Source organism: Calonectris borealis, chromosome 23 (assembly GCF_964195595.1).
Source record: "Calonectris borealis chromosome 23, bCalBor7.hap1.2, whole genome shotgun sequence".
In the NCBI taxonomy this organism is placed as follows: domain Eukaryota; kingdom Metazoa; phylum Chordata; class Aves; order Procellariiformes; family Procellariidae; genus Calonectris; species Calonectris borealis.
In genome coordinates this window covers 7,575,016-7,602,755 of record NC_134334.1, presented here as the reverse complement: position 1 = coordinate 7,602,755, position 27,740 = coordinate 7,575,016, and the positions used below count along the sequence as shown (strand labels likewise).

Genomic DNA, 27,740 nt, shown 5'->3' with positions numbered 1-27,740 from the left:
GACCACGATGGTTTGGTTGGGTGAACGGGAGAGGGCCGGGATCTGGGGAAGGAGCAGGGAGTTGGACTGGATGATCCCTGTGGGTCCCTTCCAACTTGGGATGTTCTGGGAAAGGGAAGGAGCACCCAGGTCTTGGACCGTGGTGGGCGGGATGGTCACTAGATGGTCCTTCAGCCGTGATCCGTCCCCCGGCTCCTGGCACCGGTGATGGAGCCCCATCTCCATCCACGCGCTCACCGCTTCCTCCTCCTTTCTCCTTCCCAGCAACTCTGCGGCTCCTACGTCTTCATCATCTTCACGGTGCTGCTAGTCCTCTTCTTCATCTTCACCTACTTCAAGGTGCCGGAGACGAAGGGTCGGACCTTCGACGAAATCGCCTCGGGTTTCCGTCAGGGCGGAGCGAGCCAGAGCGACAAAACCCCGGATGAGTTTCACAGCTTGGGCGCCGACTCCCAGGTCTAACCTGCCCGCGGCCCCGCCCGGCCCCGCCCGGCCCCGCCCAGCCACCCACCTTCTCTCCTGAGTTTGTGGGGTTTTATTTTTTTAAAATGCTTTGTACAGAAACCGGGGAGGAGGGAGCGGGGGGCGGCGCCTGTGCCCGCGCCCCCTTCCCAGACCCCCCCACTGGTTTATCGGGGACAGACTGAACTTTTTTTTTTCTTTTCCTCCTGCTAGAAACGATTTTTTTAGCTGGTTTCGCGTCCAGGATTTCAAAGCCAATAGATGTTTTAAAAACCAACCACGCGGCCTCTGCCAGCGGGAGGGCGGCTCCCTTTTTTTAACGACGCGATAGGTTATTTAAGGAGAAATCACGTAGTGGAAGTTTTTAAAGCTGGAAACTTTTTTTTTTTTTAACGTTCTAATCGTAGAAAAATCAGGTAAATTGACTAAATCTAAACCAACGATTTTTTTTAAGAAAAACAAAAACAAAAAAAGACGAGTTATTTTTTCAAGCAGTCGAATTGATTTCAAGCCCCCGGTGGGTTCGCGGATGGGGGTTTCCCCGCGCCGAGGACGGAGAGGTCCGGCCCCCAGCGCAGGTTGCAGAGCGTCGTCTCCGCCAGCGGCTTCTCGTCTCCTTTGCCTGAATTTCATCCGGGAGGGGAAAAGGGGAGGGGGAGTGTCTCTTCTTTTTCGGTTTTTTGGGGTTTTTTTTTTTTTTATTTGGTTTCATCTCGGCAATATTTGCCCGATGGTGAAGCGTCGGCAGAGCGAACCGGCAGCCACACACTACCGCACCCCCCTCCATCGCCACCACCGCCCACCCTCACGCGGCCACATCCATCTCCTGCTCTGTGTATAGACTGGAAGATATTTATATTATATATATTTTTGTTCAATGGTTGTTAATAGTAGACATTTAAGTTATAGCGTTTCTGATTTGACAAGCAAAGTACTGTAAATATTCTTGGAGTATATTCACATTGTATAATGTATACAAAAAGGTACAGACGCAAAGGTATAGTTTCTATAGCGACTAAGAAAAAGCTTGTACATGGTTAGGATGACTTTTGTATAGTTCATTACCTGCACTGTAGTTGTATCTATTGCACTGAATTTCAGGCTGTAGGATATTAAAAAAAAAAAAGAGAAATACTGTCCTTTTCAAACAAAACTGAAAAAAAAAATCCCCTCACAAAAAGCATCCCCCCGTGCAGCTGGTGTGGGAGCTACTGGCACATTCCCAAAGCCACAAGCGGTTTTTTTTTTTTTTAATAGTATTTTTTTTTTTATTTATTTGTCTTGGAAGTGATTACACTTGACCACACTTGAAAGAAAATAAAGGGGGGGGGGGAAGAACATATATAAAACCACCCCCTGAGAAACTCGTCGCGTCTCTGCGCAGCACGGAGCGGGCATGTGTGTTGTGTTTTTTTCTTTTTTTTTTTTAAAAACAAATACATAAAAATAAGTGCCAAGAGGAAGGTGTGTGGTGTGCTAACAATAAAGGAGAATGTATGCAGCGACCCAGCCGGCCGTGTCCCGTGCCTTCATTTCGGCTTCGCCAGGCTTCCCCCTTCCCCGCATCCGTGGTCGTGGGCCGGGAGGGCTTTGTTCTTCCGGGATGGATGGGGAAGCCAGGAGCATGGGAACAGCGCTGCCGGCTGCAAACCCTGGGTGTCCGAGCGGCTTTTCATTGCCCCCCGCAGACCCCTGCAGCCCCCCGCGGGCCTCACCGCCCCGGAGCTGGTGCCAGGGGCATTCCCGGCTGGAGCCTTCACCCGCGCCCTCCCCAGACCCCAAAACTTGCCCCCACGGCTCTGCTTCGGGACGGAGCTCCTGCCTCTTGCCGCCAGCACCTGAGCAAGGCAGGGAGGGAGGTTGCTGCTTCTCGGCGGATTTTTTTTCTTTCCCCTTGAACTGACAAGGTGCCAAGAGCTGCAAGTCTGAACACTTTCGGGCAAAGAAACGCTGATCTTGGTCACTTCAGGCTTTTTTCTATTTATTGAAACGGCTTTTTGCCCTGAAGTGCACGCGCTGGAGATGGCTGTTTTACTCTCGTAAAATCTTTCAGAGCTCCCAAAAATGTTCTTTATTTGCCCAGGGCTCTTCTCATTGTCTGCGCTAAGGTTTCCATTCCCAGCCCTTGCCCGTCACCGCTCCTGGAGACGCTCAGCCCTACGCGAAGTTAATTTTCACACCATCTTTTATGGCGTTGAACAGCCAGGAGCGGTGACACCGAGCCGCTGGCCTGGCACGTCAGGCAGGCTCAGCCTGGCTGCAGAGCGGCCCGAGGGATTACCGCCGCGATCGAGCCCACAGCTCCAAATCCCCGGCCACGGTGACCCAAATCCTCTGCGCCCCGAGGCGCTGTGCCAGCGGGCACAATCCCCCCCCAGTGTCCCCAGTCCCACGGAGGCGGTCGGTCCGTAGCGAGACCTGATGAGGGTGGACGTGTCCACCAGTATCTCCCGTAGGAGTATTCGGAGGTCTCCCACCCGTACCCCCAAGCCCGTCTGCCGTACGGACCCTCGTGCACCCCAACCAGCGCTATCCCCCCCCGAATAACGAACACCGGCTGAAGCGGAGGCTTTCCCTTTACCAGCAGCATCAATCCCTTCTAATTGCTCAGGTCCCAGCTTGACGAAGCGTTTAAAAAGCGTACTTGACTCCATCCCAATTCAGCAAGGCAATTAAATGCACTCATAAATCCTCCTGAAGTAAATGAGACTTAATCGTAGGCTTAAAGCTCAGCTGAATTCAGACCTTAGCAGCAGGGCAAGTTTCCCTTAACCTCTTTCCCAGCGGTGCGAGGCTGTCACATGCTTCGGCGTCTGAACCCAGCTCACCGCGCAGACCGTGTCCCGTCTCGCTCTCCCGGGGTCTCCTCTAGCCCTCCGCCCCCACACCGAGGGTCACGCGTACCCCTCCAGGGCAGAAGCCCCTCAGAGCTGCGGGTCAGGAGCGTGCTGGGCCGAGGGCTGCGGGCAGAAGCGCACGGTGACACTAGGGACTTCCTCCTCTCGAGGCTGGCGTCGGAGTTAACGGGATGCCTACGCGCTGGCGAGCTCTCAGCCATGAGGAAACGGCGTCTCCGTTGGGTCGGAAGCTCTGATTGGAGCTCGCTGGCCTTTTAATCCTTTCCCTCAAGACTGCTCATGGTGTTCTCGTGGTCCCTTCCTGGATGTAAGTTCTTCCACGAGTGGAACGAGCGAGTCCCTCGGTGCCCAGAGCTACGAGAGTCCTCTAAAGCTCTGCAAAAAAGAGAGGGGGTAGATTTGGAGATGGAGGGGCGCTGCAGAGAGGTGCAACCCCTGATCAAGCCCAACCAGGTCCTGAGGAGCAGGTGTCAACCAGCCAAGTTAGGTATGCAGCCAAGACCTTCCCCGTGTCCCTCCCGCACCCCTCCCTGGTATCTCCCTCATCCAACGGAAAGGCAAATTGAGGAAATGGGTAACAAACACATCTCAGCTGGTCTTAGCTTCTGGACAGACGACGTGAGGACGTAAGAAGCTGTTTGCTTATTCATAAATCATTAGACAATGATTTATGCATCGCGTGTTGGTGATGCTTTTGTTTCCTACCCTCACGCTGTTACTCCACTACAGAGGTTGATCAGCACGTGAAAATGAACTTATACCAAAAAGTTTAATTTTCAAATGCCTTGAGACAGAAAGGGACACATCTGGAAAGATGACAGCAGCAGAAAGGACCTACAGCTTGTAATGCTTTTTGTTTTCAGCAACCTAGTCAAACAGATAACCTAGCCAAACACCCAGCTCTGGTAGAAAGAGTTCTTTATTTTGTGTAGGAAGGCTTGTTGTTAATCAACTTTAACAAATGACCGATGGCTTCTAGAGACTCGCGTTGGGGCAGTTGTTTCACCAGGTCAAAGGCTTTCATCCCCACCTCACGAGCCTGGAACGAAACAGAAGAGAAACAGAAAAGACGAGGTAATTGTCAGGAATTTGGCTTTTCTCAAGAGGTAGTTAAAATACCTGCAGAGGCTCATCGGAATAGCTGCACTGGAGCAGATCCAGGCTCCAGCCACTCAGCCGCCTGCTTCAGAGGGTGACCTGCACAAGCTGCTTTACAGGAGAGAGTAAAGCTGCCAACAGATCTCATATTTAGGATCCAGTGGTGCAGACAGATGAGATTACTAACCCCAGCCCCCCGCGCTGGAGATCATTACCTCCCGTCTAATACAGCAGCTCCTCTGAACGTTCCCAAAGCTATTTCAGGAAAAAAGCAGCTGTATTGACTCAGTCTGAACTAAACCCCTCATTTCCCTTGGGAGGTCTTCCAGGGTTTAGACATTCTCACAATTATAAAGCTGTGCCTTTTTTCTCATTTGCATTTGTTTCTTTGTGTCTTCCAAACACTGACTCACATCATTACGGCTTTCTCTGATACAATGAAGAGACCATTAGTAATCTGTATTTTCACCCTCCAAAACACAGGCAGAAGAAACTCGGGCTTTTGAGCACTTAGTCTGAACAAAGAGGCCTGATTTCCAGATGTTTACCGCTCAGCACTTCCTCAAAATCAACGATTTTTAAGGCAGAGAATTGGGCACTCTGAAGTTAGCAGTCGCATCTGAGATTTTTAGCCATAAAAATACAGGGGTGCAAATTCAAAACTGAATCACGAGGTCCAATAGAGTGAGCCTACATTAATGTAATGGTAATTACAGGGAGTCTGGCTCAAGGAGAGACACGTGCAAGGCCCATGTCTTGCTCGCTGCATAACGTCTGACCTGATGTCTAAACGCAGCCTGTGACAGGCAGCGACACTGCCAGGATATCCCAGATAAAGGGCGAACCCAGAAAACGTGGATAACTACAGGATCCACTGTGGAAGGCCTGGCAGAGAGCAAAACAGATCCAGGGAGCTTTATCAGCCTTGGCAGAGCGCAGATCGCGAGCTGGCTTCATGCAGAGCTGCTGAGGCAGCTTTGTCCTCGGTCACCCAGCGCTGCACGGCTGCTGTGGACTCAGGAGAGGTGCCAGGTGAACCCAGGCAACCGGCTTCATGAGATGGGGCGAGCACCGAAACAGAGTGAGGCAACCCTCCCGGACCCTCTCACCAGACGAAACTCACCTTTGACAAATCCATGATCAGGTAATAAAGCATGGCAAGAGCATGCAAAACTCTGGCGGTTTCCCCAGGTTGTTGCTTTGGTGCCCGTTCTCTGATATCTAATACCGCATTCAGTACTCGGATTGCTTCTGCTTGCTGGGCTTCAGCTGCATCGAGAACGAAAGAATCTTGTTGGATGTATGTATGCATGCAAGATAATGTATTCAAAACCATCCAATTATCTCTTCTAGACATCAAAGCATTTCTGCTACAAGCATCAACGCGGTATCCCAGCTCCATGCAAATTCCATACCCATTAACAGATATCTTTTCATCCAGTCAGTAATTGTGTTGATTAGCCTTTAGTAAGGATGTGGAGTCACAACAGCTGCATGAAAAGAGCAACTTTCATGCTCCTGTCATAACCGAAGATGGTATCGTGCAGCCCTGTCTTGGTGTGGTTCCTACTGGATGGAGACAATGCCAGGTAAAAGGATTTACAGAAACATTTCTCTTTTCTGACAATGTTCTTATTAGCATACACGGTAGAAAGAAGAGAAGGACCAGAGCCCAGCCTGACTTCAGTGGAGCGTAGAGTAGTACCATGCACACTAGCGTAGTTCCTAATGCTTTATGCACCTTTATATCCTAGTGAGAGATTCCCCAGCTTCTCTCCCCAGAGTATTCTCCAGATTATTACATCCAATTATCAGTACACGCTATTCCATCGTGTCCTACTGCTTCAAAAGACAGAGCTGTAAACCTGCCTAAGTGAGATGAAATGTCACTTCCACATAATTAAATGGAGACAAAGGAGCTGCAGAGAAATGAGAATGGTGAAGTGGAATCGGATCTTGAAAGGCAAAATCTTGTATCGTTACAGTCACTGCCAAGGGCGCTGTGAAAAGGAGCACGTAAATAAAAAGGGCAAGGCTGTGCTTCCACTTGAACACCCTCATTCCTAAAGTGGCCCCGTTTGTTTCATCCAGCACAATCCACTGAGGATCAACATCAGAAATACCTGTGATTCCGATTAAATTGGGTCTACAGAAATGCCACGCAAAACCCAACGCCGCAGATACGAACAGTGGGATGTATGGATTCTTTAAAATCCCGTCTTCCAAACGGTTCTGCGTAATAGCGGTGCTTACTCATATGGTCTTCGCTGACTTCCTTGTCCTCGGTGAACGGAGACATTTCCGGTCGTGACTTGAGAATTTGCTCCTGCGCTTGAACTGACTTCACCAAAAAGGCATGCCAGATGTCGGTTACCTATCAGGAAGCAAATGAATTATTTCACTCGTATGAATACACGGTATTTAGCAACTAGTTGTTCTATAAACAATGTGTCCTGCAATGCACGTCCCTACCACAATAACCGGAGTGCCTGCTGGTTAGTGAGCTGGCTGCTGCCAAGCTGGATGTTTCACGTAGAGATTTGACCGCTCATCTCCCAGCAGCAGCCTTAGTTGGAAACTCACTTCTCCATCTGACTATTCATTTTCATCAAACTTGAATAAATCTAACTAAATTGTTAACCAAAAGCAAATTTGGTTGAAGTTTGCAAGGGGAACGGAGGCAGATTGCAGAGCTGCCAAAGCCTCGTTTCCACAGAAAATCAAGCTAAACAAATGAAAGCTCATTTTTTCCAGTTATTAGAGTGATTAGGTAATTGTTACTTCCCTTGCTTGATCATTCTGTTCTGACAATCCTTTATCAGCGTGACTTTTCATCGATTCTCAGCATAAATTTTACGTGGCTCGTTTGTATCCCGTTGCTGCTCAGCGACTCTTCCTTGGCTATGGAAACTCCGTGGAGACCTTCTCTACTTGTGGGACTCTCTTTAACCTCTGGCGTGGGGTATTCGGTAGCAAAGCTATTTTTTAACAAGGTTTGGCTGCCCAAATTGAAGACAACTTGAATAACAATTTTTAACCAAATACAGAATTTCTCTCTCCTGGTTTTAACTCAGAGAAATATTTAAGTATGAAAAGGGTTTTCGAGATTGATTCTAAAAGGCAACGCTGGCACTTGATATGGTCACCATCCTATTAAAGGCAGTCCGAAACAGGAAAAACATTGGAAAGAGCACAGAAAAAACCTGAGAAATATATAGAGGATGAACCTTTGGTTTTACTAACCTCAGCATAGAGTGAGTTTGCTATGTCCATTTTGTTCTGGCGAAAGAAAACATTAGCCATGTGGAAATACCCTCCAGAGGTCTCAATAGATTTTAGTCCAAACGTAGAACTAGCAAGGTAAATCTGAAATCAATATTTAAAAAAAAAAAAAAAAAAAAAGCAGAAGTTTAACATTCATATCAAACCTGGGAAATTTTTCATTATGGATTAATGATATTGCAAGTGTTCAGTTTTTTTCTGCGTCACTATCGGGTTAGTTATACCTGATTATGACCGTAAAATGTGGTCTAAAAAAGCTGTATTTTGGGTTTTATGCAAAGTAATGCAACACCCCCAAATCCCCTGCTCGCTGGGGCAGAGGAACCTCATCAACGTGTTACCCCGTTGAAGCACGGGGCAGGTTTCCCACATCTCCTCCTCTCACTGTGCAACCCGTACGCCTCACATCTTCAAACGCACAACCTGCTGCCGCTTTTCAGCTCTCCAGTCCTGCCCACGGCGCCTGTTTCTCCCCCCGAAGCCCCAGCCAAAGCCAGGGGAGTGGGAAGGCAGTGGTGCATTCCAGCTATTCTGAGCCGGCGTGTGACTCTCAGCAGATCTCAGACACGCAGCCAAAGTTCAGGCAGGTCTTGGGCTGCTCTGACGTAGACCAGCGACTTGCTAATAGCAGAAAAACTATTACCTGACACCCTTTCAGGCACCAGATTCAGGGTACCTAAAAAAACAGTGGCACAGCTGAGAATCTCTCCCAAAAGATTTACAGACTAAGCAAAGACAGGGTTGTATATATTTTAAAGGATCTAATTCTCCTCAGCCGTATGTCATCATTTACGCCCACACAAAGCTACTATCAAGTTCAACAGTAGAGGGTATACGTCACTCTGCACTGGATAAATTTAGTCTACACGGGACATAAATAGGATGTCGTGGAATTCATCTGCCTTTGAGGGATCAAATGACAGGCAAAGCATCCTCAGGAGCACAGCTGGCAACAACCACTTCAAATCTGACAGACTGCTCTAGTGGCTAAAAAGATTGAATTGGGGAAAATGCTGTTGAACCAGACATTTAAATAGTTAAATAAGGCATTCATTAAATGACGGCTGACAGAGAACCGCTGTCTGACAGAAAAGTACTGAGGAAAATGACAGCCAAACTATAAAGTAACGTATCTGTGGAATAAAAGGCAACTATACCAGTTTGGGGTAGGAAAGTCTGTTCATCTCAGGACCATAACCAAGCTGACAGATAAATTTATAAGCAGATGCAGTAAAGACAAGGTATATGTCACTTCAAGGGAATAAGGGTAACTGGTAAAACACAGCTTTGGTAGCACATGGATACACAGGTGTCTTAGATCTAGACAGCTCAGGTGTTCATAACATGTATCCTCTCGGTAGCTAAAATCAGGATTACAAGTCTGTCTGCTGCGGTTTTCATACCGATCTGGAAGTGTTAGAGAAGGAAGAAAAATTGAAGCGTTTCTGTATTTGAGTTGGCTTACATCATTTGCCAGGTGATATAAAGCCTGTTCAAAGTTTCCTTCAGCAGCACAGAGAAGTCCCAGGCTACGATGTAATTTATACTGAAGAGCAACACTGCAGTCTGGAGTTCTGAGGACAATCCACTGAGCTTGGGAGAGATACTTAGATGCCTCCGGAAGACGGCCAGCACCTGAAATGACACGTAGAAATAAGCAGGATAAAGAGCATTTTTTAATTTAGAAAATGAGCGAATACTGCCCCTTAATCCTTTGCTGTAGTTTGATACGGAGAGCTAGTTTGTGGATTCCCCACTTCTCTCCCGAGTGCTCCTTAGTCGAGCAGGTATTCAGAATCTAATTTACAGACAGGCTGAGTGCTTAGAACTACAAAAGAAGCCAGAAACTGTGTATTGCATTCAATATCTCTGAGACACGCGTTCAAAACAGGTTAGCTACAGGCGGCCACTAATGACTCCTGTATTATCACACTAGAATTACTCATGGGGTTTTTTTTCCCTTCTCTCGCCACACCATTTACGACAATCCTTGAGAGAGCTCAGTTCTGCCAGCAGAGCATTGTGTGTACTCCGGTAATGGCAGTGATTTACAGTGATTTCTCAGTCCTTTACGTCTGCAGCTGCAGGAGAGCAGTTCTCCACATGCAGAGTCCTAATTTGACATCTTTTATAAAGCATACAGTCAATGAGAAAAAGCTCCTCTTCAGGCAGAGTGCGCTTTTGTGAATGAACTGAGGCACTCCTCTGATGCAACGGCCTCAGAAATGTTTGCTGGTTCCCTGAGATAAGAGCACAACCAACCACCCTCGGGAATTTAACGCTTTTGAGAGTCATACAAAGCCACAGAGGCAAAGAATGGATTTTCATACTGTTTCTCTTGTGGGAATGGGTAGAGATGGAGAAAACATTTCATTTGCTTTCATTGATCTCTCATCACCGAAGAGTGATTCTTTTCCCCAGACCCACACAGAAAAAGGGGGGGTGGGGTGCGACTTCTCAAATCTCTCTGAAATGCCCTTGAGGCAGGGCAGGGTAGAGGCACAATGTTGAAACGCAGAGCTGGTCCTTCCCTGATAAATGGTAAAAGGAAACCAGAAACCTGACCCACGGGAGGTCTTGCCCTTGCCAACGTTACTATTTAGACAATACTTACCAGTGGAGGCCTCAGCCAAGAGGAGATAAGCAGGCACCAATTGCACAGAATTTGAGCCGTACACTTCAGTACTGAAACGCAGTGCATGCAAAGCTGCAGGTAGCGCTTCTTTATGCTTTCCATCCAAAACAAACTCCTGGGCTGTGCCGTACGCGAGATCGATGATGTATTTCTGCAGGGAAACGTAGTAATGGGACAGAGTGAGCAAAGGATAAGGAGAAATAAAACGCATGGTCTCTTTTTACATTCAAGTTTGCAAACTGTAAAAGAGTGATTGTAATGTTGTTTGTGTCTGTAATTAATGGATGGAAGTTAAAGCTCTCATATTAGAGCCTAGCTTTCATTCCTACTTCTAGCAGGAACAGCTTTGGACATCCTCTTAGGTCATGTGGTGTCTTATGAGACGAAGAATCCTTTACGCCTACAAAAAAGGGCTAATAAGGCTGCAGCAGTAAAAGCTGTGAAGCACAGAAAATGATCATCACAAGACCATAGAAAAGATTAGACAAAGGGGCTACGGCGGGGTTTTGCTGACGGTAATAACGGTGACTCATAGCAGGCAGCGGAGCGTGTGGTTTGCCAAGCTGGTGCCAGCATGGCACACCTCCAGCTGCAGGAGACACCGTCTGGAAGCGAGGAGAGAGCTCCTCACATGGTGCTGCAGCTTCCTCCCACCCTCTCCTGGGCCTGGTATTTTGGGTGCGGAGTCTGGAAAGCCGGTCAAAATCAGAACACCCTAATGCACTTATACTCCCGTTTATCCATTACCCAAGCCGGGTTTGGTGGTCAAGCAGCTTCCGCAGGATTTCTGTTTGTTGTCAGACTCCATAATGTTTCCCGTACGTATAGTTGCTTCCTGCCTTTTGCTGCTTCTAGCAGTCCACACCGCATTTGGTCTTTTCACCCTTTGCAGCATGTGATCTATTCACCAGCTCCATAAACATATCCCCGTTTGAATGCCTGTTCATTGCCAAGAGCTCTACGGCAACTGTAGATGTTGTGCCCTTACCCCGTGCTGAGGGATGCCAGCAAAAAAGAGCCAGGATGCTTATTTATCTGTTTCTCTTTGCTTTCAGCGTAATTGTTGCCAACTCCCAACACTTCTGCGTCGGCTTTTCACACAAGTGGTGCAGCGGGAAAGCTGCTGGAATGAAATCTTGTTGCTGGTGTGCCTAGCAGTGCTGCCATGGTAAGTCAGCAAGGCACTCGCTCTTCTCTTGCTAGGAGGCACGGGCAGGCCTGTGCAGCGAGCGCCGGCAGAAAATACCGTTTTACCTCTTCGTTGCCTTCTGTTTTACAGCTGTGGCTGAGCAGAGGGCAGAAAAACCAAATCCCAGTCCTTTCGGAGGCCAGGCTTTGGCATTTTGCTGAGCTGTAAGTGCTTAGAGAGAGGCAGAGAGAGATGCCATGGGTGAAGGAACAGCACAGGAATAGGGAACCTCAAAGACAGCCCGCGAGTGTTTCCTGGAGATCCTGGCTGAGATGAAGGGACATCCTTTCTGGATAAATGAGAGCTTCGAAGAACACACCCTAGAGAGATAGCACCCTGCTACAGCAAGGAGAGCCAAGAGCTGGGAAACACAGCGCTCATCCCCTCTCTAGCCCCTGAGCTATCAGCATACAGAGAGTGAAAAAGGCACGCACCAAAACCAAGCCGTGTTGGGGGAGCACGCGGTGCCCAGGAGAAAGTCAGCACATGCTCAGGGCAAGGAACAATAAAAGCTGTTATTTATCAGGCTGCCTTTTCTGTCCATGCCACTCTTTCTCTGTTGCAACTGGCACGGGCTTTGGTGCGTGGGTATCGAGCAGATTGTCATCTGGGGAGGTGTTGGAGATCAGCATCATTCTTTTTTTACTCCTTGTCAATAGGATCATCGCTGCTTCCCATGATGTAAGCTATCTTAAAACATCTGCAGTGATGACAAGCTAAGGGTTAGACTCTTGCACAGCTCCCAGGAGAAGAAAGGGCAAGAGACAACAGAAGCCCTGCAGCACTGAATATTTAAGACTGCGCAGTTACACGCCTTGGGGGGATCGTTAGCTTTGGCCCTGCACTGTTTTTTATCTTGCCCGTAGCCCCACGCCCCCGGACCTGCACACTTTGGGCTCTTTTCATGTGTGTTGCAATTACAGAGGTTTCTCTGAAGATGCCCCCACGCAGTTTTCCCCCAATTGGGGTTTGAGGAGGCTGAGGACCCCAGCTCTGCTCCAGGTGGGCGCAGGGGGTTGGGAACACACTTGGGGTTCAGCGCCACATTCATTTACTCACTCACGGGCACCAAAAATGATGGCGGCGCTTGAAAAAACGATGGTTTAAGGAGGAAGGCAGGCTTCCAGTCAGTTTGAGTTGAAACCTGCAGTCGGTGGGGCTAGCATCGGTGCTGGAGGACTGCTGTAGCTGGCTGAGGCATGGATCTTTTCCCGTACCCAGAGGCTGCGCTAAGCTGACATCACGCAGGCAGGTGAGGCTATTCTACAAACAGAAACTTGGAGTTTTGTCAGTTTGGAGGTACTGTCTGCAGGCACCCCCCCGGCTATGTTGACAAAAGCAGATTTCTATCAACAAAGCTTTGGAGAACAGACGAGGTATGAAACTCATAACCTCCTGGCTCTCAGCTTCGTGCACCTTCCCTTAAGCCACAGGGCATTTTGATGTGCACAAGCTTTCCTGTGTCCTGACTGAGGCTCGAGCTGTTTTCTAAACAAACACCGTGCAGGAGTTTGCGAAGTACAGCAGAAATGTTCAAAAAATAATAAACCTGTGCACTGCCTTTGAGCAGAAGGTTTTTTCTCCGATCGTCATGACACTACGTAGCTTTTCCCTGAGCTCCAAAGGCCTTTTTTAAAGTATTTTGTTGGCTCTGTGAATAGAAACGTGACGAAGCCACCAAGACAGGGCAGTAAATAATCTCACTCTCTCCACACCACTCTTCCAACACTTGTCAGCCAGTCTAGGCACAACGTTGCCTACCCTATACCTTGCTGTACGTAAAGGCAGACTTCATTTGTGGGCTAGGAGCTGCAGTCTTGCTGTGAAAGCAAGCAGGTAACAAACAAGATGTTTCCGCTTTTTCCACTCCTTTCTTAGGAGAGAAGGAAGACCAAGTGTCCCTGCACGTACCGTTCCCAGAATCTGTTTTATTTAAATAGTCTGGAGACAAAGGTCAAAGAACAAATGTAATAGGGTTGAAGATCCTATAAAAATCTTTACTTGGAAAAAAAATCGGAGTCTGCTCTCTGTGACTTTCCCCATAAAGTCATTTCCAAGCCTCGGCTCGAGGTTTGCAGCTGCCCCTGCTAACCTAGGTGTGCACTGCAATCAAGAGGAGTGACTCTGCCTTTTCCATCAGCCCCGTCTTCCTGCTGTCTTCCCCTGGAACCTAATAAAAACAAATGATTAGCTTCCAGCTAATCAAGGAGTACTTCCTTGATCTGAGGGTCACGTGGTCTTTTGTAATGTATATAGCACAATTTTAGTTGCTATCAAATCAAATCAAATCAAATGTAATAACAGATGCTTTCAACATCAGTGTTCAATATGTAGGTAAAGTTTCTTGGAAAAGCTTTAAGCAGTTAAGGATGCAAAAAAACCCTGCCACCACCTGCAATAAGACCAATTTAAACTTTTTTTCTTTGCAGACTTTATAAAAGGTCAACTTAAACGTAATCTGGAACAAAGGAGCTTTTGCATTTTTCCTGAGGCTTCTGGGACATACTGCTCTAACACACCTTCTTTGGTCAACAATCTTGCCTGTGATTTTCAAACAGATGGGATTTTCAAAACCAAACCGGGTTGTTGGCGCCTAATTCCTACAAAGCCTAAAGGAATCTGCTGCCTGAAGCCTGTCACAAGCTTCCATCAAGCAGGACTTTTGTCTAAGCAGGTTCTACCCCTTTTAGACTTTCTATTTCTGGATGCTCCCAAGAAAGACCGCAGCAACGAGCCAGTCACCAAAGTACTAGCACCTGGCCCAGAAACAACCTGAAAAATAATACATGATGTAAAGCCCAGAAGATTAACGTTCTTCTCAGTGGCACCGTTTGATTGTTACCAGCTCCCTTTCAGCTGTTCTGTTGTCCTGTTATTCTGTGATTAGGAGTTATGCAACGATAGAAGGATAATTTATTTTTATGGGCAAGATTTTAAGTAGCAGATGTATTTGGGTGGGTTATTTTATTTTATCAACATTGTGGAAAAGCAGATCCTGCTACCCCATAAACAAACAAAAAAAAGAGTTCAAAACCACGCGGGCTGGAAAGGAGCTGCACATCTGCACCGCCCACGAGGCCAAAAAGCAGAGATAAAAGACCGTACTTAGTGGGAAAGGGCGTTTAAAATTGGCCAGGTAAACAAAGGGAGGGGACTTTATTTCTTTGCCCCCTTGCTTGGAGAAAGGGGAATCCCTCTCATCAGCGAAGGATGAGGACACCCCGTAAGAAGCAAAACTCAGCTGGATCCCGGACTAACCGGGAGGCGGGAGATCCAGGATTGCCGCTGCCTGAGGAAGCTCAGGACTTCGTATAAGGACTGCAAAAAAGGCAAGAGGCTCGTAGATTCGGAGAGAGGATGCTCCCACTCCCCTTATTATAAAGCTTTTGTTTAAAAGAAAACATTAAAGCTCTGCAACTAAGTACCGATCAACCAATGAGATGCCCTCCCAATGCTACGTACATCAAAGTATAGGAAGAAGAGATCTAATTAAATCCCACTGGCAGCACTTTGAAGTGGTATTCGTTTTTCTTGTACATACCTGCCTCTTCACCAGCTGTTCCGTGCCATGTTTTCTTTCTTTTTCAGAAAGGAGAAAAGGGAGGGACGTACGGATTGGAATCAGCAGCTGGCATATTCGCTCGTGGATACTAACCCAGTCAGCTTTTTGATGACCTACATCACTAACAAAATAAGGGAAGAACGATATTTTTGTTTGCTTGGAAATGATGTAAGGAAAGATTATCGCCTGTTGCAACTTCTGGACTTTCACCGCAAGAATTACTCACAATAGCCATCAGTCCTTAGTCTGCTCACACTGTACCTAACATACACTTGATATTTCCAAACGGAAGCACAGTGCTCTGCCAAGCAAACACATGTTCTGCCAAGTGAACATGATTCTGTATGTTAAAACCTTATTTAAATCCCTCACAAAATTCCTGACAGAGTTAGGTTTGAGCAAATGCCTGGCTTTCAACGCTGCAGCACACAAAAAAAAACCCCAAAGCCAAACAAACTCCAAGCCACTGTGAAACCAATGAAATATATAGTTAACGTATGACTTCACTGAGGACTCTGTTTAAGTGAAGATATTTGTGTAAACGTCTAGAAAGCCTGCTGCGCTGCTCTCTATTTGATGCGGGACCATTGGAAGCAAGGAGAATGCTCCAGCTGAGCCATTGCTGAGCATGCCCGCTCCAGTTCCTGCTACCCTGCCTGCTGAGCTTCGTCCCGGGCCTTCTCCCTGGCTCCCTCCCGGGCCTCATCCCTGCCTCCTGAGCTTTGTCCCAGGCCTTGTCCCTGCCTCCTGGGCTTCATCCCCGAGTCCTACGCCTTGTCCTGGGGCTTGTCCCTGTGTCCTGAGCCTCATCCCGGTGCTAGTCCCTGCCTCTTGCCCTGTCCCTGTGTCCCAGTCCTTGTCCTGGGTCTGTCCCTGTGCCCTAGGCCTGGCACTGCCTCCTGGGCCTCGTCCCGGGCCTTCTCCTGGGCCTGAGCCTTGTCCTGGGCCTGTTCCTGCCTCCTGCGCTTTATCCTGTGCCTTCTCTGTGTGTCCTGAGCCTTGCCGTGGGGCTAGTCCCTGCCTCTTGCCCTGTCCCGGGGCTGTTGCTGCCTCCTGGGCCTTCTCCCCGTGTCCTGAGCCTTGTTCCGGGCTTTCTCCCTGCCTCTTGGCCTGTCCAGGGCCTGTTCCTGCCTCCTGCACCTCGTCCCGGGCATTCTCCCCGCGCCCTGCGCCTCGTCCCTGCCTCCCGGGCTTCCTCTCGGTCCTCACCCGGGGCCTGCCCCCGTCCCCCGCAGCCAGCAGGGCTCTCACCAGTAGTACGTGAGGCGGCAGCGGCCGCAGCGGACCCGCGCCGCCGCCCCGCACAGCTCGCAGCGGCGGGACCCCTCCAGCGCCCCTCCGTGCGTGCCGCCGCCGCGTTACCAAGGCGACGCTTCCGGCTAGAGGAGGGGCGGCCCACTTCCGGCGGAAGGGGCGGGGCGGGGCGGGCATGGCGGCGGGCGGCGCGGATGAAGCGGCGGCGGAGGCGCGCGTGCGGGCCTGGGCGGCGGGGCAGGCGGCGCGCGGGCGGCGCGTGGCGCTGGTGACGTCGGGGGGGACGCAGGTGCCGCTGGAGGCGCGCGCCGTCCGCTTCCTGGAGAACTTCAGCAGCGGGCGGCGCGGCGCCGCCTCGGCCGAGCGGCTGGTGAAGTCCGGCTACGGCGTCTGCTTCCTGCACCGGGCCCGCTCCGCCTTCCCCTGGGCCAGAGCGCTCCCGCCGCCCGGGCCCGCCCTGCTCGACGCCCTCCGCCTCACCCCCGGGTCGCCGCCCGGCGTGACCGCCGACCCCGCCGCTCTCCCCGCCTTGCTGCCCGCCCTCCGCGAGTACCGCCGCGCTACCGAGGCCGGGGCGCTGCTGGCCATCGAGTTCACCGGGCTCGACGAGTACCTGGCGCTGCTGCGAGCCGCTGCCCGCGCCCTGGCGCCCTTCGGTGCGGGGAGGGGGCCGGCGTGAGGGGACGGGGCGGTCCCCTGGGGTGGGGGGTCCCCGGCGTGAGGGGAGGGGGCCGGCGTGAGGGGACGGGGCGGTCCCCTGGGGTGGGGGGTCCCTGGCGTGAGGGAAGGGGACCGGCGTGAGGGGACGGGGCGGCCCCCCGGGGTGGGGGGTCCCTGGCGTGAGGGGACGGGGCGGCCCCTCGGGGTGTGGGGGGGTCCCTGTCGTGATGGGATAGGGCGGCCCCCTGGGGTGGGGGGTCGCTGTCGTGAGGGAACGAGGAGGCCCCGGAGTGGGGAGTCCCCGGCGTGAGGGGACGGGGCGGCCTCCCGTGGAGGGGGTCCCCGGCGTGAGGGGACGGGGCGGCCTCCCGTGGAGGGGGTCCCCGGCGTCAGGGGACGGGGTGGTCTCCCAGGGGGTGGGCGGTCCCCAGTGTGAGGGGACAGGATGATCTCGGGAGGGGGTGGGGGGTGTCCCTGGCATGAGGGGACAAGGTGGCTGCGGGGCCCAGGCATGAGAGGACAAGGTGGCCCCAGTGACTGTGGAGCTCTGATGTGAGGGGACATGGGGGCTCCAGCACCCCGCCATGAGGGTCTGGGTCATCCCTGGGGGCTTGGTGTGAGGGGACGAGGTGGCCCCAGTGGGTGGCAGCGTGTCTGAGGGGACCCCAGTCTTTGGGGTCAGCGCTGCCCTGCTCAGGACAATGCTGGTAGGTGATGGGGGGTCTCAGAGGGGGTCCCTGCGCTCCCCTAGTTGGTGTGAGGGGGGCCCAACTGGCTCTGCTCCACCCCGGGCGTCCCTGGGGTAAGAGGGCCAGGCTGCTCGGTACATGCTGGCGGCGGTGGCTGACTGCAGTTGTGCTTCTCGCAGGATCCAGCGTCATGTTTTACCTGGCAGCCGCCGTGTCGGATTTCTACATCCCTGCCTCGGAGATGCCCGAGCACAAGATCCAGTCCTCGGAGGGGCCCCTGCAGGTGAGGCACCCCTGGGCATGGCCCCCCTCTGCCGCCCCCTCCTCTCCTCCAGACATCCTGACTCTCCCAGCGGGGTCACGGCTGCCTGGGGACTGGCTATGAATAAGACCCGGGAAAGGCTGCAGAGCAACGGCTCGCTGGCTGAAAAAGCCTGCGTTTCTTCTGGGAATGGGAGGGCGCATTTCTGCGGGAGCAGAATCCCATGGAAATATCCCTTTAAAGCTGTACATGCTTACAGCATGGAGATGAGTAGATGGTGGATCTCGGATAGCTGAAGAATAGTTGCTGCTGGAGTACTTGTGTTGCCTTCTTTCTGCTTAACGCTGACAACAGCCCAAAAGTGTAGCATGTGTCTCATGCCCAGATCCCTTTCAGCTATGAGAGCAGGTGGATCTAGAGCTCTGTATATAACAAATACCAAATTTGTTTAGTTTAATTAGCTTTTAACAAGTTGCTGGGCTTAATTCTTTCTCTTTAGTGTACAAAAAATGAGACCCTGCCTGATTCCCAGTGGCAGACCCAGAGGTTAAGAAGCTGGAGAACAAATACTCTACTTTTTTTCCCCATGCTTTGGCGTATTTATGCTTTATGTGCCTTAAAGTCTTGCTAGAAAGAAGGATTAAGATTTGACAAGATGCCTGGATTTTGGAGAGCTGAAAACTCAGATTTTTGCAGTTGTAATTCTTTTTTTACCTTCCTCTGCTTGTGTATGTATTCCTGGAGTGGGTTTTAGCTCTTAAATAACAAAATGTCTGTGCAGTTACTGTGGGCCTGCTTTATCGCTTAAGAACACCCTCCTTATTATTAATACCAGACTGATAATTTAATTTAGTTTTACAGGGCATGCCAGTGACATTTTAACCTTGTTTGGTGAGATCTGACGAAATACTGCCTTGGAAAACTTCCCAGTGTAAAAATCATGTGAAACGAAGCTGGAATTTCCCTAGCCCCTCCCCCGGCCTCTTAATTAATGTGCATCATAATGTTTTTACTGAAACTTTTCTCTGCTGTCTTTCCCCAATGTAGATCACAATGAAGATGGTGCCAAAAATGCTTTCTCCTCTCGTCAAAGAATGGGCCCCAGAGGCATTTGTTATTTCCTTTAAGCTGGAGACAGATCCGTTGATCTTAATTGATAAATCGCGGCAGGCTCTGGAGAAATATCGTCACCAGGTGGTGGTAGCAAATATCCTGGAGTCCCGGAGAACCTCTGTTATTATTGTAACCAAAGACTCACAGACTCCGTTATCTCTTTCTGATGAGGAAATAGCGCAAGGCATGGAAATAGAGGAAAAAATAGTGAGCTATCTTCAGGGCCAACATACCACATTTATAGAGAAGAAAGTCTGAGGACCGGCTCTGAATGAAACAAGTGAAATTGTACTAGAGAGGGAGTGGAACTGGAGCGATTCTCTATCCCAGGTAAATAAAACAATCCTCAGTGAAACACTGTGGGAAAGGCTGCCGTCCAAAACCGTGTAACGTTTCTACAGCTTGGTAATGGTTATTGTTGCTTGCTTTGAAAAAGAAAAATACACTGAAGTGAAAACATTCCAAAGGATAATATTTGTTCTGGTGTCTAAAGAAGGAAAGGATATATTGCTTTATTTCTGTCCCATGGGCTGGGAGAACCGGGAGGTGGAGAAATGGTATATATGTCTGTATATAAAAGATTTTCCTGAATCTGCCTCTTCAAAGTTTCTTTTCGAATTGTTGGATGGAAGGCATGGTGCTTTGCAGAGAATAAGATGTTCTGTTTTTATGACGGGAGTGGAGCGACAGAGCTGGCAATCGGCTGCTATTGAAAGTGGACGGCAAAACAAGTGTGGCAAGGGATGAAGGAGCAATGAGGTAACGACTTTGGAGAGAGCATCTGTTGCTCCGGGGGAGATCCAGTGGATCTATGCTTCAAGAACTCGGCTCAGAAACAGGGCTCAAAAGATAGGTACTGTCGTAGTGTCCCTAGCGCAGCTGTTTCACAAAGGTTTTCCTTCCATCGTGGGTGTTAGTAGGTTGCTGCGGGGGGATAAAGGCAAGGAGACGCGTGGCACGGAGCACAAGCAGTGGTCTCTGAGCGTGGCTTGGGGACAAGAGGTTGGAGGAGGAGGAGGAGGCAGTGAGGGTGGGGAGGTGAAAACGGATGGGATAGCAGTGATCAGCCTCGGGAGGAGAACTGCTTCTTGGCTGTTTGGATGGAGTTAAAATGGGAGCCAGTTAGAACCGGGACATTCCTTTTGTTTTTCTAAATCTAAAGGATTACCAACTTCTAAGCATGTATTCCTCATGTTTACAAAAAGCGAAGTGTAATTCTGTGGTAAAAAAACTTAACTGTGGCTCTACGGCTGTCCATTGTGTGTCTGTTTACATGCTTTCCTTGAAATAAATTCAGTGGAAGTCTATAAAGAAAGACAATGACGCACAAGAATGCAGTTCTCACAGTGAAGCCTCTCCAGAGGTGAGACTCTGCTCTATTTAAAAACCACCGAGCATTCAAGAAGTAACTTTTGTAATGACACCAATTACCTGAAAATTAAGCCTGCTCATAAAATGAGGATAAGAAACCCAGAAGGGCAAGAAAAGAGCGTGAGGATGGGCTCAGCGGATCAGCAGGGAGCACTGAACGCTGAAGGACTCTTATGGTGTGCAGGGAGGATATGTTTAGTGACGGGAGAAACAGTCCAGATTAGTCAGGAGTGCTGAGATCCAGCTAGTAACTGAGTCAGGAGAAGGAACTAACAATTTCTACGTGGCCGGGACCGATACTTGCAGAAGGTGGAGAGAGAACTGAAGCGGAGACCGTCCATAGATGTGGGACGCGCCTGTCGGAGACTCGCAAATAGGGAAGGAGAGGATGGTGGAATGTCCTGCACACGTGTTGTACGTGCTCATGAGCTCCGAGAGCTGCCTGTCTTCATCTTCCAGTACGTAATCAATGTGAACCTCGAGTCCTGCTAGTTCAGGGGTTTCCGCTGTCTTTATTTGGAGTCTTGCACTTAAAGCAGGGGTGGGCTGGCAATGATGAGAATATAAACTTGTGTAAATTGAATGTGCCCTTGCAGGACTGTTAGAAGAAGGGGTGGGAGAAGTGCAACAAACACTGTCTTTGGAGTATTCTGGTCTTTCTCTGGAAGGTGATTGTGAAGGAGAGAAATCTTCTCAACTTTTCGAGGAGAAAACTCGGGCATCGCCCACCTCGGACTCTGCAGGAGTCTCGAGAGGCTGCATCGTTCGACTCGGGAACACGGCTGTGGGCTTCCCTGCGTGATGTCTGCTCCTCCTCCTTCAGGAGGGTGGTGAAGCCCAGGTTGGGAAGACTTTCAGAACTCAAACTAAGCCACAGCCATCCCAATCCAGTGTCGGTGACGGTCCTGTTTCGAGCGGGAGGTTGAACTAAGACCTCGAGAGCTCCCATCCCACTAATGCCTCTAGTGCCGGCAGTGTTGGGCACCAGCCCTTCTCGTTTGGGGGTGCTGGTTGTGGTACTATAAGTAGGAAGCGGCTCCTGCGGGTCCAGGACTGTCTGTACTTTGCTTTCTGAGGATCCCAGACTCTGCTCAGTCGAAGGTCCTCGCTGTGCACGGCCATGTCCCTCTTCTCCACGTCTTGGTCTTTTCCTTTCTCTGCCATCCTCTCGCGCAGTGCTGGCGAGTTGGCTCTGCAGGACGAAGCCTACTTTGTCCCTTGCAGTTTCTCCATCTCGGCTTCATGCTTGCTCTACCTCGAGGGAAGCCCTTTGTCTCCAGCAGCTTCACTTGGGGCTTAGACGAAAACCAGAAAAACCTTCAGCCTGTTTTGCTTCGTTTTTGCAGCCAGCAGAAGCGTTTCGGTCGATCCTTTGATTGTGCAATGGACTTGAAGCACTGGCCTTAAAGGGAGCGCAGGCGAAGACCGGGAAGCCCTGAATGCCACCGGTTTTATGGCCAGGAGGGGGACATTTCTCCTCCCTTGGTCACCTGAAGGAGCGCAGGGACCATCGCTGCTCCCGCGGCTCTGCCGGGGAGGGGGCGTGTCCCAATGGACGGAGGGGCGTGGCCTTCCCGTCAGCCTGAGAGGCGGGGCGCTCGGTGCCCCCCGTTGCCATGGCGCCGGGAGGGGGGGGACCGCGGCCCAGGCCTGCGCCGCATGGAGGCGGCCGCCGCCGCCCCGGTGGGTGCCCGGGCCGGGGCGGGGTGTGTGGGTCCGCCGGGCCCCCCTTGCTCATGGCTCCTCTCGGTTCCCTCGCAGGCGGAGCCCCCGGTACCGGCAGAGACCGTCCGCCGCTGGCTGCGGGCGGAGGGCGCCGACCCCGCCGCCCCGGCCGAGGAGCAGCTGGGCCTGGCCTGGCGGCTGCTGCGACGCGCCGAGGCCCGGGTCGGCGACCTGGAGCGGCGGCGGGCCAAGATAAGAGATGTAAGGGCCGGGAGAAGGGGCCAGAGCTGCCCCTTCGGTTTTTAACCCGTCCGGGCCCAAGCACGCCCGTTTCCCCCTCGTTTTGCAGCAGCAGGTTCGCGGGTGTTTACAGCCAAAAGCTGCTTCCCTCCTGCCCTCAAGAACTCCCGGGTGTGCGGCCCGGTTCCTCACCTTGGGGCACCGAAAAGCACCCGGCGAGCCCAGCATCTCCCACAGAGCCGGTGTCGAGAGTCCCCTGCATCCCAGCACCTTCGTGCCTCAATCCCCTCCCGCCTTCCAGACCTTTCAGTCAACTTTTTAACATCCCCAGATGTCCCAAAGGCACAAAGAAGTAGTGTCGTACAAATGTTTGAGGTTATCCTGTAAATATTGGGGGATTAAAAGCTATTTCCGCCAACAACTCGCTGGTGAGACGTTGGTAAACACGCTTGGGTATAGCCATGTTTTCTTTATTTCTAGGTGGAAAGCCTTGTGGGTCACGTCCATAACGTGATGGAGAAACAGGATGCTATCACCACCAGATATGAAAAAGAAAATGAACAGCTCAGGCTTGAGCTGACGCAGCTGCAGCAGGGTAATCCTTTCCCTCCGAAACACGGTCCAAGGAGATGCATTAACGGGTAGTGGTGTACGGGTCTTTCAGCAGAGCTGGTTTAAATCTTCTTTGAGAGCAGAACAGCGTTTCTCAGTGAGTTCTGCTAGACCAGTGTGGTATGTTTGGGAGGTTGGCAGAAGTGTTAATGAAATATTAGAACTGATTTGCAATTCACTTAGAGATTCTTGTCTGCTTTTACTGCATTTATTCAGTGAATCGGGCAGTTTCTCACTTCATGTGGCTCCGTTGTTGCACTAAGCATCTTCCAGAGGCTGTTTGAAGAACAGAATTGATGGTGCTGTTTGTTTTCCAACTCTAAATTATTTGCCAGTGACTCCTTGGGTAACTGAGTTCCCTAGCTGTGTTCCCACTGAAGTCAGTGAATTTGCCATTGGCTTTGGTTTAGACAAAGTCCATGTTTTTTAAAACAACTTTGAAGGACGGTGGTATGTTTGTGATGGTGATTCAAAACTTGTCCTGTGTGCTTATTTTAGTACAGTCCTTTTGTTTAAAACAAATTATTTCACTTACATTTCACTTCAAATGATTTGCTTTCTCAAACCCTGGAATCACTTCCAGTAAGGGCAAATATATTTTGCTGGGTTTAGTTCTTGATTTTCTTCAGTCTTCCTAGTCTTCTGTTGTACTTGGAGTACTGCTAATAGCACACTGATATCATTAACTCCTCTTTCTGTCGTGTGTATTATCCTGGGCTTAAGGTAAAATTGGGGGTGATAGCATAGCTTGAACAGTTTTTGTTATGCACACTTTATCTGGGGAGGCAAATACGGGAATTTTGGGAAATGGATTGCAGTTTTGAGTCTCTGTTCAGTTTTGGCCAGCCTGCGGGTTTCAGGGAGCACATCCGATGGAGAGGCTTTTCAAAGATGGGTGTGCTTAAGCACTGCCTGAAAATCTGGTTCCTCTGGGCACATAAAACCATCGTTTAGCATTGAAAATGCTGGTACGCAAGGGTTTAAATGACTAATGAGCCTTTGGGAGCATCGCAGTGGCAGAAAACTTTATTACTGGTTCTTCTCTCCTCTTCCCCACGAGGTGGCAGGCGAAGGACAAAAATGTCCCAAAAGCTGGCTTTGCATTTATTTCCTTGTAGTGGCTCTGCTCCTTTGGACTTTCTCCATATTTTTTTTTTTTAAGGATTCTTGTGGCTGTTGAGCAATGATTAACACTTGAATGGAAACAGAGACCCATGTCCATTACCCTGGTGGGTTGCTAATTGCGAGCAAGCCGGCCCCGAGGGGTTTTTGGGGTTCTGCGATGCCATACGGTGTTACTGTGCAGCTTTCTGGAGAAGTTTACTTTGGGATATCACTGTCAGACTTTGGTTTTTAAGTCTTACTGATGGTATTAGCAGCGGTCCTGCGATACGCGTTGACAACTTAGTGATCTGGGCAGTGGATGAAGCCATTTCCACCAGGCTGTCCTCTGCAGTGAGGGATGCCAGCCCTGATGTGTTTTGGGATGCTTGTAGATCGTTTTCTTGAGGGACTGGCCTTTTGCTTCGCAGGTCAGCCTCTTCACAAAAAAACCCCACTGGCCATCTCTGGCAGAGGTGAATGGATGTGCTTGTGCTTTAGCTGCTGCAGTTTCTCAAAGTCTTCTGTCAGGCCTTTGCCTGCTCCGGGTCTCTAATGTACCTCTGCTGCAGGGTTTGATGCTGCATCGCTGTGTCTATTCCCTGGGCCTCTGCTTTTCATCAGAGCTTGGGCAAACCAACCCAGAGATGCCTCCTGAGCCCTGTGGGGTGTAGGGCAGGCTGAAGGTCTTGAACCAGAAGTTGGTTGTCCTCTGGGTCTTACTCCCCCTTTTATTTTTGTAGGGCAGCTGGTTGTCTTTAGTTAGGGATAAGTTAGGGGCTGGAGAAGGGTGTTGTGGAAAAGACGACCCCAGTCTACTGGGATTGTTAAACAAAAATGTGGGCAAGGCAAGGACAGAGGATGGTGGTAGGGAGCTTTTGGGAGGCTTGAAACGATAACAAGTTCGGATGGGAAAGGGCAGTTGAGGACAGAGGCTGGTTCAAGCCTGTGGTACAAAGGAGGGGCCTGACCTGCGAACGGTGAGGTGCAAGTGGACAGGATCTGTCCTGATCTTGCTTGTAGTGACATTTGGGAGTCCCAGCTTTGGGGAGCTGAGAGACCGGGAAAGGGAAGAGGCAAAGACTCGGGTAAATGCAGGAGATCACTTGAGTGGGCTCTCAGGACTGAGCACGCTCCCTCTTCCAAAAGCAGCCAAACAGATCGGAAGCTCTGCTTGGTCTGAGGATCGCTGGGAGCAATTCGATCTGCTAAAAGCTGTTTCTGATGATAAAAAGTAAGTTTCTGCTTACACGTTTACTTCTTGGCTGGAACGGGCTCGAAGGGTTACTGCAGAGAGCAGCCACTGCTGGTTTTATGTTGGGCTATCGATCCGAGCTTTACCTCATTTGGTACCTCTGCCCAGAGTGAAATTTTTCCTTTCCTCGAGGCAGTTCATAATCCATTTCCGATGGTTCTTGTCGAATACGCCTCGGTGTTTTTGGAGGGCAGATCGATAACTCGTGCGCTACATTACCAAAAGCCTCTCTCAAAAACAAATGTAGTGGCAGTAAAACACAATGCTGTTGGGGCCTTGCCTTGATTTGTTTAAAAAGTGAAACAAAAAGAATAGTCGTGGCCTGAGCTTGGTTATTTTAACAGCTGTACTGCTTAAATGTACCTAGCGTGGACGAGCGGATGCAGCTTCTGTCATGGGTGTGAGGATACTGGTGAACTGCTTATCTCTGAGAAACTTCCTGGGGTAAGACACCTTTGCAAATATAAAACTGGCTTCCAAAGAAGCGAGTGCAGAGGTGGTGCAGGAGATACGGGCTGGTAGGAACAGCACCAATGCAGTGGTGTAACATTGCTTGTACGAGGTGTTTGCTCTTCTCAAATAGGACATGTTGGATGTGGTAGGGAAGGTGTTTGAGACACTCGTAAGAAATTAGTGGGTTTTTACAAGCATGTGATCTGTGCTGTGTGCCCCAGACTCCCCTCATCCTCCCAAATCCTCTTCCTCTTCAGCTTGTGGAAAATGTCTAGGTCTTGTTACCCCAAACTATACTGCTTAGATGTAGGGGAGGTACTTGCAAGTGAAACTGTCAGTGTAGGAGCCATCATATGAGTTCAGAGCATTGGTCCTAAAGGGAGATGGTTGTCCCGTTTTTGGCCATAAAGCAGAGCAGCTTTCAGCTTATTTTAGATGGGATTTGGCAAAACTGGGAGGAAACTGCAAGGCAAGTTGAAGGCAAGGGGGATTTTTCTGTTGAGTGTGAGCTGTGGGCTCTTCGTAATGCATATGGAGCAAGCGGTCAGCTATTTTTAAACTACAAAACACAATATTTTGCTCTGCTTCACGGAGGAAAGCTGCAAGTCAGCCACATTTGACCTCTTCATTGAACAAGCTGTAATTTGTAACCACAGGGGAAGGCAAACGGGAAACCGCAGGGTGTTTTCCATCCATAGTGCTGGATAGAGCTGGCTGCAAAGTGCAGAGTGGAAACATGTGATTGATTTGAGCCTGAGGATGTGATTGCACCGGGTCGCCTGTTAAATCCAGTGTATGGAAGCGAGGAACAGACTTGTCCAGAGCTGTGTACGTATCCGGTGTAAGAGTATAAGGGATATTTGCTCTGCTTAACTTCAGATGTCTAACTCTAGCTCCCTAAGCAGTGAAAGAGCGTGAATATCCCTCCTTCCTCCATACAAACCCCACAACTCTCCCCCCAGTTCCCATCCTACAACACTTGGAAACCTTTAGAATCTGGTTTGGGCTAGAAACTGGGAGAAGGGTTTGTTGGTTTTCTTTTTAATATGAATTACATAGGGAGGTTTTGAAAAACCTTTCCTTAGCTTAATGAGCTATTGGATCCAGTGCAGGCATTGCTGCCCTGACCACGTGGGAGACCAAAGGTTCCTCATATTCTTCTGGCAGATAAATTTCCAACCATGCAAACAAGGGGCTCTTTTTAGCAACTGTTTGTTGCACAAACACAACGGTGCCTAGCCATAAACTAACTTCTTTGGCAAACGTCCTTGTCATCTCTTTGCCTTGGAGGCCAGAACAGAGTCTTCCTAGCTATAATTTTGGGACAAACGGTGAAGAATTGACAGTTTAATTCTACAAGGATTTTTCGCTCCTTTAATCCTACAAGAGACCTTCAAACAACAGGTCTGTGTTACCAGAATCAGTCCTTAGCCTGGGTTTGTAGCTGGTTTTGGAGGAATGGGTCAGGAACGCTGTTCAGGGAGTGATTTCTGAAGTCATGTTTTAAGTACTTCGAGTCCCTTTGTGCTCACGGGGTGCTGTTTCTCCAACCTCTTCAGGCCCTTGTTGGTTCCTCGCCGTGCTCTCCTACCATATCACACGGGATCCAACAGCTCGATCTCCACCACGGGCTGCGCGCAATGCACCAGGTGCTGCTGTGCATCACCGTGCATGGGGAAAAACAAGCTATTCGGATCCACCTCCCTGCCAGACGATCCTTAGGAAAATCTGATGTTCTGCTTATATGAGTGATACGATATTTTGTGTCTCTTCTTCCAAAGAAAATGTTCATGTGTTTGCCTGTCCATCTCGTTTCTCTCAATGCCGTTTTAATCCGTTGTTTAATTTCCACCAAACTGTATTAAGGGGTAAAAGGGTTGGGGATAATCAGGTTGGTGAAACTTAGCTGCTGGGTAGAGGAAAATGGTTGCAATAACTCTCCCACTAAAGCAAGGCAGGAGAACTCAGTCTAGATGTAG

The 27,740-nt window shown here is 49.9% G+C and overlaps 3 protein-coding genes across 4 annotated transcripts in view; 2 read left to right on the top strand and 1 right to left on the bottom strand.

Moving 5' to 3' along the window:
* SLC2A1 (solute carrier family 2 member 1) overlaps positions 1 to 1,971 on the top strand; it is a 159,163-nt gene extending 157,192 nt beyond the window's left edge. For both annotated transcript variants that reach the window (XM_075172016.1, XM_075172015.1), the window contains one exon: positions 265 to 1,971. In XM_075172016.1, the coding sequence (XP_075028117.1) occupies positions 265 to 462 (198 nt within the window). In that variant the 3' untranslated portion in view covers positions 463 to 1,971. The remainder of the gene's footprint in view (positions 1 to 264) is intronic.
* ZMYND12 (zinc finger MYND-type containing 12) lies at positions 1,866 to 16,513 on the bottom strand (the record flags this gene model as incomplete). The annotated part of the gene is given in 11 exon segments (XM_075171911.1): positions 1,866 to 3,695; positions 4,205 to 4,359; positions 5,542 to 5,687; positions 6,672 to 6,792; positions 7,662 to 7,784; positions 9,166 to 9,335; positions 10,315 to 10,486; positions 15,066 to 15,207; positions 16,338 to 16,429; positions 16,432 to 16,482; positions 16,484 to 16,513. Coding segments are annotated over 10 exon segments (1,167 nt in total), but the record flags the coding sequence as incomplete, so codon positions are not given.
* PPCS (phosphopantothenoylcysteine synthetase) lies at positions 16,501 to 19,655 on the top strand. The gene is made up of 3 exons (XM_075172041.1): positions 16,501 to 16,996; positions 17,869 to 17,972; positions 18,999 to 19,655. Exons 1-3 carry the CDS (start codon positions 16,516 to 16,518, stop codon positions 19,320 to 19,322), a joined length of 909 nt encoding a protein of 302 aa, XP_075028142.1. The 5' UTR covers positions 16,501 to 16,515; the 3' UTR covers positions 19,323 to 19,655.
* The last annotated feature ends 8,085 nt before the right edge of the window (positions 19,656 to 27,740 follow it).